We start from the raw sequence: 14,970 nt of genomic DNA on the forward strand, positions 1-14,970 counted from the left end.
GGGCGCACCACACTATAGGGCGCACTGCACATTTTGAGGGAAAAAAAGACGTTTATATGTGCCTTATAGTCGTGAAAATACGGTATAAGAAATTTTAAAACATGTAGGCAATTTGAAATTCAATCTGAAAGCAAGACCGTGATTTCATCCAAAACAAGTAGACCATGCTAACCTCCATACGTCCTCCGACTTAATGGCGCCTTCCCAAGGGCCAGTAAGCCGAAGGTCTTGCTGTGAGACCCTTGAATTTGAAGTCTCCTTCATCATCGATATCCTCCGGATTAGCAAGCATCTATGCTTATTTATGGGCTGGCATTGTCTTCTCTCAGTTCTTGCAGCTGGTTCATGCTGTAGCTCTAAACTACTGGCTTGTCATAGTTTTAGTTCTGTTTACATTTTCTCTTTGAGTTTTCATTGTTTTTTTTTTCTTTTTTTTATGTTAGTTAATTTTGATTGTATTTGACTTCTTAGGTATTTCTTGTTTACCCTCTGTTGCCCTCTTGTGTCACTCTGCTTTCCCCTAGCTCCCTTCTAGATTCCTCTGTCAACATCTGCTCCCAATCTGGAGCCGCCTCTTTCATTTGACCACACCAGCAAATTAAAACTTCAATGTTTTAATCATAGGAAAAGTTCAGTCATCAGAAGCACAGGGGAAAGTAAAACACTGCATGAAAAGTGGGATTTTCGTCAATATACGGCACTGTAGATTGTCGTGGAACTTCAGGTTAGCGGCAGTATACGGCAATTTGCAGGCTTCGACGAAAACTCCCGTAAATTGTCAGAAATTGACGTGGAATTTCTTAGGCAGTGTTCCCCCCATGCCTCCCCCCCATGGAATTCTAGGGGAGGCTTTAACATGTAAATGAACATGCTGTGAGCTATACAAATGCAAACCAGGGTTGCAGGGGGGGTTTTACCCCCCCCTGCAACCCTGGGTAAGAAAATCTCTGATACAAAGAGATCAGGTATAGCCTCTTACATTTTAGCTTGAATTGATTTATTTAATTAAAGTATAGAGACCAAAACAGATCTTTAGCTGACAGAGCAATACATTTAGAGCAGTAATTATTATTTTTTTTAATTTGCATTTAAGATAAAAAATAAAATGTTGTCTGTCAATATGCTCAATTCACAATTACTTAAGTGGAAAAGTTTCAAGAAATGATTCTGAGATGATTCACTTTATAACATGGCGCATTATCCTGTTGGAAGTAGCCATCAGAAGATTGGTACACTGTGGTCATAAGGACATAGGTCAGCATACTAAATTGGTTTTAAGTGGCCCAAAGTGTGGCAATAAATATCCCCCAAATAGATGGTAGAAATAGATCAGGCTCAGTATAGCCTAATTATAGACTCTTACATTTTAGCTTGAATTGATTTATTTAATTAAAGTACGCTAGATTACTGTGTATGCAAATGTTATGTAAAAAAAATACACAAAATAATTTACTTCAAAAATTAGTTTTAATCAGAATCAGTTGGCTGTAATGGTTAATTTTTTTTTTAGATTTCCACTTTTTTTTTTTTTTGTTATTGAATATATAAGAAAACAATAACAATCTCAAATAACAAGTCAATAACAAATATTTCAATACAAGAAGAAATATCACAACTCCTGCTTTTGAAAATTAAATGCACAGGCTGGAACAAAGTATAAAATAAAATAAAATAAATAAAAATAAATAAAATAATAATAGTAGTTAAAGTAAATTAATCAGTGGGGACTACCAACTGAAATTCTTCAATTAACTCAAACAATTTAATTGCATTTAAATTCTGCATCTTTCTCAGACATCTTTTGAAAAGGGAAAGTTCATTTTTGAGAGCAGAGATTGGGAGGGAGCATTTTGCATAGCGACATTTATGGATATAATACTTTGTTACAATTATTAGAATATTGATTAAAAATTCCAATTTTTTTTTTCTTTAATGGATAAACCGAATTGAATGTTTTGCCAGGAAATAAAATCTAAATTTATTATTTTAGTTTTTGGGAATATATACAAACTATGCTCTAATTTCTAGATACCAATCTGTTTTTACTATAATTTAATTTGACAAACCAGGTCTTCTCTCCATTCTTTTTTCTGTTTGGTGCGATTGCAATAGCGGGTCTTGATCTGGACGGACCGGAGGGGAGCAAAAAATAGCTCAGCTCCGTATTTTGACGGTGAAGGACGGAGAAGACGTACGTGGGCGGTGACGAGCGGAGGATGTGGAACAGCTCTCATTGATTTACATGACAGACAAGTAATACAGATAGTAGGATGGACATTTTATTAGAAATAAATCATACACTGTTCAGAATACGAAACATGGGGCTGATAGTTACATTTGTGTGGGTTCCAGCACATATTGGGGCGGAAGGAAACGAGAGGGCAGATAAAATGGCAAAAAGGGCAATTAAACATTCTATTAGTTTTATAGTTAAAATAAGTAAATCAGAAGGAAAGAGTATTATTAAAGAGAAACTTATGGAAATTTGGCAAAAAAGGTGGGATGAAGATAAAACAGGAAGATGGTTTTATAAAATTCAGAAGATGGTAGGAGAAAGAAGAAATGGAAGAAGAAATAGAAAGGATGAAAGAGTGATAACAAGGTTAAGATTTGGTCATACAGGACTTAATCATACACTTTTTAAAATACAAAAACATAAAACGGGCAAATGTGATTTCTGTGATAAATATGAAACCATAGAACATGTTATATTAGAATGTCATAAATATGAAAAAGAGAGAAGATATATGAGAAGAGAGTTTGAAGACATTAAGGAGAAGGTTAATTTATTAGATATACTGAGGAAAAATTTAGAGAGTAAACACATACAAATAATTATTCGATTTCTAAAGAAAACGAAATTATTCCATAGAATTTAATTATAGTAAGTGTGTTTGTGAGTGAAGGAATGATATACAAAGCTGTGCACAAATATGTTTATATTTTTAAGTGTGAATGTGTGAATGTATGTTTAGAAGAAGTTAGGGTAGAATGTATCAGGATCAATATTTAAACCATCACGAACCACACTCCATACCAGTAAGTGGCGGTAATGCTACTAACAGTTTGTTGCCAACCGCCATAAAACTCGACAAGAAGAAGAAGAAGACAGACAAGTACTCCGTACGTGAGCGGGGCGGAGCGCTGACGGAGTATGTGGAATCTGGGGGTAAAGGAGGACAAATACACATCCGGCTGGGTGCAGCGCCGGACGCCGGACAGTGCAATGAAAATCCGGACTGTCCGCCCTAAAGCCGGACATCTGGCCACCCTATCTGCAGTCGAGCAACTTTGCGGGATATATACGAACTCGAGGAAGAGAAGACGGGTGCACAACGCCACGCTAGCGGTAAATATATGTTCGATTACTGGTAGCTATGCTAAAAGCAGCCTAGCTTAGCTAGGCAAGCTAAAGACAGCCTAGCCTAGCTAGGTAAGCTAAAAGCAGCCTAGCCTAAAGCTTTACTAAAGTGTATTTTTTGTGATTCACAGGAAGCATTATGCCGTCTTAACAACTCGGAGACTAATTGCAGGCGCTATGAACCGGCAGGGGTAAGGTTTAAAGAATATGCTTTCATTCTGCGGTAAAAGGACATGGATACGGATGGATACCGACCATAGCTGTACTTTTTTTTTTTTTTTCACAGACTACAGTCGCCTCACAATGAGGCGGTGACCTCCTATTTGCTCGGATTTGCACGATGTTGATAAAGACGACATTGTGTGTAAGTGACTTGTTTTAATGTTTTCTCCTTCCTTGTTACTGTGACTTGCGTTTGATTTTTTTTATTTTTTTATTCATACCACTCTCATTTAATTGTTTTCCAGCTGCCTGTAAGACGTATTATGAGACGGTATGCAGGAGCTTCAGATACACGTTGCTAGCCAGCACGCTGCGTGCGGAGGCCGCCAGGCTATCTGCTCGGAGTCGGGCCAGACGAAAGAGGGTAAGACTTTATTTGGTGACTATTTTTCAGGTGCATTGATAGATGTGTTGTGTCCGTATGCAGTGCGCTGATTCATTGTTTTTTTTTTCAGCTGCTGAAGGCGAGGCAGAGTGTGCTGGCAGATGAGGAAGTGGAACTCTGGAAGTCCGCCACCGTCGACCTCAGGTCCGACGAAGAAGATGGCGTCGTCGGCGGTGTCTCTGGATGGATTGTACGGTCGCCGCCATTTCGTAGGCCGGATCTCACTGAACTCTGTGTTAAGCTGCAGTCCTGGTTAGAAGCGATGCTGAAGTACAGGGCCACGCACAGTAGGCGTCTGCACATCGGACCTGCCTCGGAGGGAATGCTGCCAGTTACCTCCAACCCCGAGGAAGCAAACGGACCGTTCACGGAGTTGTAATTTTTAGATACGCATGTGTTTGGATACGCGTTGTATATAGTTGTGTGTGTTTTAATAAAGCTCTTTCTTTGCATAAACAGCTTCCTGGCAAATGTTCATTTCCTGTATAAATTCATTCATGTCCTTGATGGTAGCATAATAATTGTGTAGTAGTGTAGGATAATATAAATACACAGCATATGAATGAATAAATATATATATATGAATGAATAAATATATATATATGAATAAATATATATATGTAAATATATATATATGCCAACCAATCACGAGCGACTTCACTTGTTTAAAAAGAAGTGGTTCCGTCCAATACTCAGTAAGAAAATTAAAGCCTGGCGTGGCCACGTGTGGTTTTGCTGCCAATCACGAGCGATTTCATTTGTTTGAGAATAGTGGTTTCAGCCAATACTGAGTAGGTTATTCAAGCCAGACCTGGCCAGCCGCGCGGGTTTGCTGCATTCATATGCTAATTAGGGCCATTAGTACAGCTGATCGCTCTCCACCTACGTCACTGTCCGTTTCCGACAATTTGTGGCACGACAAACGCGGACAAGCACGGGTTGCAAATTGTCGGAAACTGACGAAAATCAGGCAGATCTGCGGGAGTTTACGGGGGTTTACGGGGACGAAAATCTCACTTTTCATGCAGTGAAAAGGACTGGTGTTTATTTTTTTTCCAATAGCACCACTTTGGTTTTCCAACTGCACTTAACAATGAAAGTGAAACAGAAATATTGGACAGAAGCTACATTATTTGAGTAATATCATGTAGCAAAACAAAATATTTAAAGACTTTATAGGTCATAACTTTGGCTACCATATAAAAATAAATACAAATTAAGACAGTAAAAATGTACTTCTGTATATGTCATAGGTTACACAATTTCCTCTTGTGGATATAGTGGAATATTTCAGGTTCTTGTGCAGAGTTCTGGTGTTTCCTGTCACTGTGGGCTGCAGAGCACAGTAGTACACAGCAGAGTCTGACAGACGGAGATCCTGGATCGTCAGATTAAAGGATTTATTTTTACTGTTGAGGACAGCATTGAATCTGTCATTGAAATGTGGAGAATTTTCTCCTCCTGTTGGGAATCCCTTTAGCATGTACTTTGGATAACCATTGTCTTCCACTTTGTACCAGAACAAGGTAGGTGATAAAGAGCTGGTCTGGTATTCACATCCCAGAGTCACAGATTCTCCTTGAGCAGCAGCAACATGTCCTTCTGTCTGCGTCACTGAGTCTCCTTTACACTCTGAGGAAGAACAGAACATGCAGAGGAAGAGATGAATCAATAAAGATGATTGATTAAAGGAGAACAATCAGCAGCTTTAAAGACTTCTATTCCATGTAGAATAGATGTCATTTTCTCTGATCATTGTCACTTTGAACCATATCAGGTGTTTCTACAAGGTAACAAATGGCAGCAGAAATGATCTGCTCTGATTTTCTGTAGAATGAACATTAAAGCTCTTCATGTAGAGCTCAGTAATGTGTTCAAGTGATTGAAGAGGAAACATGTTGAGCTTTCTATCTTACCAAAGAAAAGAGCAGCTAGAATAATCCACAGCCAATGTTCCATCTGTCCAACAAGGTTTAAATCAGCAGGAGAAACTAGCTGATGTTCAACATTCAGTCTGACTATTGTTCTCTTCACAGCAACACTTATTATTGACACAATGCTGGAACACAGAGCACAAGGAGAGCTCCGCCTACTGGATGATGGCGCCCTCTGGTGGAGATAAAAGGTGAAGCTGAACAGTGGCATTTAGCATATAACAGCTTTGCTGAGTTTAATTTGTTGTTTAGTAGTTAGGAGTTCTGTCTCTGATATTCATTTATAGAATGTCAATAACCAGGACTACAGCAGCTTGTTGGTGGGTCAGATACAGTCAGACCTGACAGGTTTCACTTAAAACTGGCTTAGTTTTTAAGGCAAGGCAAGGCAAGGCAAGGCAAGGCAAGGCAAGGCAAATTTATTTGTATAGCACAATTCAGTACAAAGACAATGCAAAGTGCTTTACATGATTAAAATACAGGAAGATAAAACATTGAATCAAAGCAAGTAGGAAAAAATAAAAAACAAATAAAATAAAATTAAAAATGCAGAAACAAAAAAAGAATATTAAAAACAGTTGGATTAAAGAAAACATGTTTTTGTTGAATTGTTTAACTGGAACAGTCGAAGGCAATCCTAAACAAATGTGTTTTTAGTCTTGATTTAAAGGAACTCAGGCTTTCCGCACTTTTACAGTTTTCTGGAAGTTTGTTCCAGATAAGTGGAGCATAGGAACTAAATGCTGCTTCTCCATGTTTAGTTCTGGTTCTAGGTCTGCAGAGCAGGCTGGAGCCAGAAGACCTGAGTGGTCTGGAGGGTTGATACACTGATAGCAAGTCTGTGATGTATTTAGGTGCTAAGCCATTCAGAGATTTATAGACTAACAGAAGTATTTTAAAGTCTATTCTCTGAGATACAGGGAGCCAGTGGAAGGACTTTAGAACTGGGGTGATGTGCTCTACTTTCTTAGTCTTAGTGAGGACACGGGCAGCAGCGTTCTGGATCAGCTGCAGCTGTCTGATCCACTTTTTAGGCAGACCTGTGAAAACACCGTTGCAGTAATCAATTCGACTAAAAATAAACGCATGGATTAGTTTTTCCAGATCATGCTGAGACATTAGTCCTTTAATCCTGGAAATGTTCTTCAGGTGATAGAGAGCCCACCTTGTAATTGTCTTTAAATGCTTTTGGAGGTTCAAGTCTGAATCCAGCTCTACACCTAGACTTCGGGCCTGATCAGTGGTTACTAGCTGAAGCGACTGAAGCTGTGTGCTAACTTTAGATCTCTCCTCTATTGGTCCAAAGATTATTACTTCAGTTTGGTTTTTATTCAGTTGAAGAAAATTATGGCACATCCAGGCATTGATTTCTTCTAAGCATTTCCTCAGTGCTTGAATTGGTTCATAGTCACCTGGTGACATGGTGATGTAAAGCTGTGTGTCGTCTGCATAGTTATGGTAGCTGATGTTGTTGTTTTTTATTAACTGAGCCAGAGGGAGCATGTAGATATTGAATAGGAGGGGACCCAGGATGGACCCTTGGGGAACCCCACATGTGATTTTTGTCATCTCTGATGTAAAGTTGCCTACTGACACAAAAAAGTCCCTGTCCTTTAAGTAGGATTTAAACCAGTTGAGAGCTGTACCAGAGAGGCCGACCCAGTTTTCCAGGTGCTCTAACAGGATGGAGTGATCGACAGTATCAAATGCTGCACTGAGGTCCAATAGTACCAGCACTGTGGTTCTTCCGCAGTCTGTATTTATACGGATGTCATTAAGCACCTTGATAAGGGCGGTCTCTGTACTGTGGTGAGCACGGAAACCTGACTGGAACACGTCAAAGTGGCTGGTCATATCTAAGAAAGTGTTTAACTGTTGAAACACTGCTTTTTCTATAATCTTACTGATAAAGGGGAGGTTTGATATGGGCCTGTAGTTCTGGAGTAGTAGTTTGTCTAAACTGTTCTTTTTCAGCAGTGGTTTGATATTTGCTGTTTTTAGGGACTGCGGGAAAACACCTGACGGAAGGGACGTGTTTATTATCTGAGTCAAATCAGACGTTATGACAGGTAAAACTTTCTTAAAGAAAGCTGTGGGTAGAAGATCAAGGCAGCAGGAGGAGGAACTTAGCTGCTGAATGATTTCCTCTAAGCTTTTATAGTTTATTTGGCTGAATTGGGACATTTGGTCAAGATCAATTCCAGTTGGAGACAACTTTGGTACTGAACTTGATATGGATGTATAAACTGATCCTCTGATCTTTAGGATTTTCTCAGTAAAGAAATTAGCAGATTCATTGCAGGCCCGGGTGGAGTGGAGTCCAGGAGCCACGGACACAGGAGGATTTGTTAGCTTGTCGACTGTGGCAAATAAAGCACGAGTATTATTAATGTTCTTGTTAATGATTTCAGAGAAGAAAGATTCTCTTGCATTTTTCAGTTGTAAGCTATATCTGTAAAGTCTCTCTTTATAGATGTCATAGTGAACCTGGAGTTTCGTCTTTCTCCACCTGCGTTCAGCTTTACGACACTCCCTTTTTTCACTTCTAACTGCTGGAGCACTTCTCCAAGGAGATTTTTTCTTACCGGAAAAGACTTTCACTTTAATTGGAGCAATGCAGCTAATGATGTCTGAGACTTTAGACTGAAAGTTATCTACTAGCTCTTCTACTGAGTTGCACCCCAAGGTTGAAGTAGCAGAGTAAGCTTGAATAAAAGTTTCTGTGGCATTTTCCTTAAAGGTGCATTTTCTTATGATGTCCCTTTGGCTAAATGAGTCACTGGAAATGATGCCCTCAAAGGTAACGGAAAAAATGATCGGATTTGGGGGAACATCAGTAACGTGACTTTAGGGAAATTTTTTCAGACCCTTTTTTGGGTGATCAAGTCTAAAATTCACTATAAATTTCCAAAAGTATTTTTTCACCCCTCCAAAATTTTTGGGAAACGGTGTTCCAATCCTTCCTTTGGGCCCCGGTGTATAAATTAAAAACCCCCTAAAGGGATGCCCGGGCTGTTTTTACAAAATTTGTTTAAAAAAATGGGGCGTCTCAGGGAAACTCAGTGAATTCCAGCGTGGAAAATGTTTAAGGATGCCCCTGTGCAACAAATTTCCCGTCGGGGGAAAATTTCCCCCGCTCCCAAATATTTTCCCCAGTCAAAATGTCAGCTGTTTTTATAAGAAAATGGAAGTGTTTGGGAAAAGACAAGGGAAAATCGGCCCCGAAGTGGTAGGCCACGTAAACTTTACGGAAACGGGGGTCAGCGGATGCTGACGCGCATTTGTGCGGGAAAAGGGGCGCCCCAAATTTCTGCGAGTCAATCACTAAAGACCCCCCAAAAATTTTTATTTTGGCCCCAGATTAGCTCAAGAACAGTGCGCAGGGAGCTTTATGGAATGGGTTTCCCTGGGTTTTGAGCAGCTGCATCCAAACCATTTCATCACCAAGTGGGAATGCAAAGCGTCGGATGCGGTGGGGTAAAGCACGCCGCCATGGATCTAGGCAGTGGAGACGCGTTCTCTGGAAATGAAGAATCGCGGGTTCTCCATTGGGAATTGATGGACGGGGGCTGGGTTTTTGGGGGTTTTTCCAGGGGGAAAGGTTCTTGTCTGACTGCATTGTGCCAAGTGTAAAGTTTGGTGGAGGGGGGATTATGGTGTGGGGTTGTTTTTCAGGAGCTGGGCTTGGCCCCTTAGTTCCAGTGAAAGGAACTCTGAATGCTTCAGCATCCCAAGACATTTTGGACAATTCCATGCTCCCAACTTTGTGGGAACAGTTTGGAGCTGGCCCCTTCCTCTTCCAACATGACTGTGCACCAGTGCACAAAGCAAGGTCCATAAAGACATGGATGACAGAGTCTGGTGTGGATGAACTTGACTGGCCTGCACAGAGTCCTGACCTCAACCCGATAGAACACCTTTGGGATGAATTAGAGCGGAGACTGAGAGCCAGGCCTTCTCGTCCAACATCAGTGTGGACCTCACAAATGCGCTTCTGGAAGAATGGTCAAAAATTCCCATAAACACACTCCTAAACCTTGTGGACAGCCTTCCCAGAAGAGTTGAAGCTGTTCTAGCTGCAAAGGGTGGACCGACGTCATATTGAACCCTATGGATTAGGAACGGGATGTCACTTAAGCTCATATGTGAGTCAAGGCAGGTGAGCAAATACTTTTGGCAATATGTGAAGTCCCGGGTTTTTGTGTTGGGGTTTTTTAAATGTTGAATTAAACCAAAGTTTCTAATGTGTTCACACGTTCTTTTGCAATTTGTCTTTAGGGTTGTCAAGTAAAATTAAAATCTCCCCCCAAAAATTAAACAGTCATAATCAACGCAATCAAGACAGGAGGTCACTAAAAACATTTTTAAAAAATTTGACGGGGGATTAGGGGGGCCTGTAAAAAAATTTTGAAACATAGTTCGGACCGGGGCTCTTTTCCTGCAGAGCCAAAAAGTTTTAAAAGAGTCAAAAAATTTTTCCCCAAAAAAACCTTTTTCCCTTCGGGAGTCATTTTAAAAAATGTTGCCATCCTCCAACCCCTTTGCGGGCTGCCTCTCGGGAAAGAAAAATTTTAGTTTTTGGAGGAGGGCGTTTCCCAAAAGAATTTGTGCTTCATTTAAAATCCTGGGAACCCCGTTTCTGTTTTAAAAAAAAAAAATCAAAAATTATTTGTCAATAAAAAAAGTCAAATTTAAATTTAAAAAGGGGTTTTCCTGACAGAGATTAAAGGTTTTAAAAAAAGCCAAATTTATTTGAATTAGTGGTTGATGTTGTCTCTGTAGCAGGGTGATCTGGAAGTTTTTTGATTTTAAGTGGGCTGTTTGTTTGTTCCCCTTTTGTTTTTTTTATTTCTGCACGTATCATCACAGATATTCCATAAGTCCAGTGTAAAACCCCAAGCTGATGTGGGGAAAATGTTATGTCTGATAAGCTTTTTGCCAGGGGCCCCCGGGTTTTATCAAGGGAAGTTTTTTCCCGAAGGTTTCCCGAAGTTTCCCTGATTGTTGAGGAGGATCTGGGGGTCTGCTGCTTTTAGAAGATGCTGGTTTTTTTTTACATTAAACTGGGGGGTTTCGGGAAAGGCTTTGTGGAGGGGGATGTCAATGTAGGCCCAAACTTTAAAACTTTTTCATGTTATGAGGGAAAAATTTCCCGAAAAGGAAAAAATTGGGCTTTGTGGGGGGGGGGGGAGGGGGAAATTTGGGTTTCAGTCTGGGCTGGTGTCTGTGGGGATGGAGGTTTTTGGTAAATTTTAAAAGGGGGTCCTTTTTTGTCCTGTTTAGATCTGGGATGAATCCTATGTAGTTTTGATGTTGGCTTTTCTGTGTCATCTTTTTTGGCCATCTTTATCTTGGCTTGTTCGGGTTTACTGGGGTTATCGTTTGTTTAGGGATGGGTTTTACTTTGTTTTGGGGAAAAAAAGCTTTAAAGGTGCATGGTTCAAGAATAGAAATGGGTTTTATACAGCCGTTTCGTCCCTGACCTATTTAAAGAGAAACCATCTTGTTGAAAAAAAAAGGGTTTCCCCTCCCCAAAAAATGTTTTAAAATTTTCTTGAAAGTTACAGTTGTTTGTTTGCATGTTGCATTTCCCGCCATTTGTTTAAAAATCAGAACCCCTGGGGAAAAAATTTTTATCTCCACAATTAATTTGGGGACGTGAGGGGGCCCCCTGGAAAACCTTGACATTTTTAAAAAAAACAACTAAAATTTAGCGGAATGAAAGTTAAAACCTCTTTCAGTATTTCTGATTTTCTCCGGCTGCGTTGCCCAAAAGGTTCAGCTTGTATGATGAGTTTTTCCAAGGTCGGGCGTTTTTTCATGATCTCTGGAAGAATGTCTGTTACAGTAGACACCAGGCCATAGTTCAAAGGGGTATAAATCAACACCTCTGTGTTTTTCTTGTTACAGAAATGTTTAATCCCACGTATAGATCCACTGCATAATATCAGGGTCCTTGGCCCTGTGGCTTGTTTTTTCTCTGGTAGCTTAGAGTGAAGATTGTTGACATACCTTTGATTGTCTTTGTGATCCTTCTGGGTCTCATCTTGAAGTGGAGCAAATCTGTTTTGTAACGGAATTCCAATATTTCCAGCAGGTTTACTCCTATCATTTGTTGTGAGAACATCCCGTTTTTGTTTCACTTTTTTTGGGATATCTCTCTGTGGTGTCGGCCAGTTTTCTGTGTCTAGGTGGGTTCGTTGATCCTTTGGTCTAGCACCCAGAGTGGTCCAGGGATTCTCCTTTTCCTCTGGGAACTGTTTGTTTGCCGAGTTGCTGGGCTGGTGGTCCCCGTTCGGAATCACAGGCAGCGTTGTTTCATTACCATACGCGGCGTTTACATCATAGTTTACTTCAAGTTGGTGGATTTTCAGCTCCATGACAGCTATTTTCTGTAGAAGCTTGTCAAAGTCGTCTGTGCTGAAGGTAGGCATCCTTTGAATCGGGTGGTTCTTCTCCATATCCACTTCGGGGAAGAAAAAAATTAATAAATAAATAAAAATATTTAAAAAGAAATAAAAGAAAATAATTCAAATAACTAAATCCAACTTTCTGTAGTTTTGGTTAAGAGATAAAAAGAAGATAAAAGGACCAGAAAGTGTAAGCAAGCAGGGAGCAGAGAAAAGAGCGTGTGCACACACTAAAGGACAAAACTCTCTTTAAGTCATGCTGTAGTCAGCCACTTATCTGGTCTCTTTGTCATAGTTATGGTTCTGTTTAATTTGGATTTGGACTTATGCACTTTTTCTGTTCCGCCTGTCACTATTCAGCCACCAGCAGTTATCATAACAGCTCAGTCTGCCTCCAGCCCCCCCCTCTAGATTATCTCCACCTGTTCCCACTTAGCTCACCTGTTAACCAGCCTACTTATACCTGCCTCTTCCTACTCATCTCTGTTAGAACATCTCACTGTGTCTGTATGCTGCACTTATGCATGTTTCCTTCAATACTGGATCCTTTGTACCCTTCCAGCTGAATTCTTCTAGTTGAGGTTGTCTTTATCTCTATGCTCCAGTGCTACCTGTTCCTCTGTGAGTTTCATCTGCTTTCTTGCCTGTTCTGGTGGTTCTCCGGTCCACACGGCCCATTGATTCTGTCAGCATCTAAATCTCTTGGTTCTTTGTTCACTACTGCAAACTAGCATTCCTCTGCCAAGACAGTAACTTTAAATCTGCTTCATCTGCCATTATTCACCACTTCAGTATACTCTTCAAACATTACTGCGTCTGCCTGAATATCACTCTCACCTACACAAAATTGTGACACTCTTTTGTCCTTATTTAGTTTAACTTGATTACTCCAATTTACTTGGTGAACTTAACCTGGTCAGGACCACATTTAGGACCAACAAAGGTTGAAAATAAGTTTTATTTTCATAAATGATGTAAAAATATGTCCTACTGAAATTGGGGACAGGTTTATGATGCAGATGTATACTTATCCTCAAATCCTTAAAGGATTTTGGGCCTAAAATCCCCACTGAATCTACATTTCTTCCACATTTCTGTCAATGACAGAAACAGAGCATTCCGTCGCTCAAATTATTATTTTTTTTGGCTTTAAAAGTTTCAGAGTTAAGGTTTTGGCCTGCCTTTTGTTTAGTGGAAAAATATATGATATACACTACTCAAAAAAATTAAAGGAACACTTTGTAATCAGAGTCTAGCATCAAGTTAATTAAACTTCTGGGATATTGATTTGGTCAGGTAAGTAGCAGTTAATCAGTTTCAGCTGCTTTGGTGGCCTGAGGGCCTGACATCCTCTAATGGGCTCTGTGCTCACTGCCCGGCACCGTGGAGCTTGATTGGCATTTGCCACAAAACACTGGAATTGGCAGGTCCGCCACTGGTGCCCTGTGCTTTTCACAGATGAGAGCAGTTTCACCCTGAGCACATGTGACAGACGTGAAAGGATCTGGAGAAGCCTTGGAGAATGTTATGCTGCTTGTAACATTGTTCAGCATGAGCGGTTTGGTCAGTGATGGTCTGGGGAGGCATATCCATGGAGGGAAGCACAGACTTATACAGGCTAGACAACGGCACCCTGACTGCACCCAGACGTTGTCAGGCATGCATACACGCACGTGGGGGCCATAAAAATTACTAAATTGCAGCAATGACATTTCAGCAAAATGGACTAGCCTGCCGCATCATTTTTTCACTGTAATTTTTGGGGTGACTTTCAATTCAGCCCTCTGTAGGTTGATAATGTTCATTACCATCAAGTGAGGTGGCATCCTGTTGTTCCTAACACATCACTCAGTCCATATCACTATAAATAAACAGCATGTTTTTCTCACCATCAAGATCTGATGTGTTTTCAAAGTGTTCCTTAAATTTTTTTTGAACAGTGTATGACACAGGAAACAGCTTATCGTGCCTGGTGCACAAGAACCTCTTGAGAACACTGAGAACTACAGCAGATGAGTTGGCGTGCTACTTAAACATGTTCAGCTTTACCTGTGTCTAATACAAAATTCAGCCATATAGCACATGAACCACAAGCAGATGCAGAGCTAGCAGTGGGTCAGTTGGAACCAGTCCTTTCTTCTACCACATCAGAGGTGAGTTACTGTTTTTGGAGCAAAATAGGATTGTCATTCCACAAAGTTTATGGTTGGACGTCCTGCATAGACAGCATGAAGGTTATCCTGGTGGTATCATTTATGTAACCCTGACTGTGGGCCGAAATCCACCATGAAACAGTAACATTAATCAGATATTTTTCTTTTAAAAAAAATGTTGGACTTTCTTTTGTGACAATGTGCTCTTGTCTATCCCTCAGAGGGAACATATGTCCTGGCTACTTGGCCACGAGGATATCCCTCTGGCTGACTGTTATGCATGTATGAATTCCACCTGGGATTCTCTGGGATCAAATCCCACCTTGCCCCTCCATTTTGTACTTTGCCACACTGTGTTCTTTTGTACGATAAAATTACTTAAATATGTTATTTTTACAATAACAGGAAGAAAATACTTTTATTTTATTTGTAATTCTGGTTTTATCAACATCTTTTTTGAAGGAACTTAGAAAACCTAGCTGGCTTGCTCAGGGGGAAGTTCACC

At 40.3% G+C, this 14,970-nt stretch overlaps 1 gene segment (V, D, J or C); it reads right to left on the reverse strand.

Annotated features, from left to right (window-relative positions):
- Positions 1-5,184: 5,184 nt before the first annotated feature.
- On the reverse strand, positions 5,185-6,028 carry LOC119798167. The segment is given in 2 exon segments: positions 5,185-5,600; positions 5,885-6,028. Coding segments are annotated over 2 exon segments (459 nt in total).
- Positions 6,029-14,970: the final 8,942 nt, after the last annotated feature.

The sequence above is a fragment of the Cyprinodon tularosa genome, unplaced genomic scaffold (genome assembly GCF_016077235.1).
Source record: "Cyprinodon tularosa strain WSP-4 unplaced genomic scaffold, ASM1607723v1 ctg612, whole genome shotgun sequence".
NCBI classification, from domain to species: domain Eukaryota; kingdom Metazoa; phylum Chordata; class Actinopteri; order Cyprinodontiformes; family Cyprinodontidae; genus Cyprinodon; species Cyprinodon tularosa.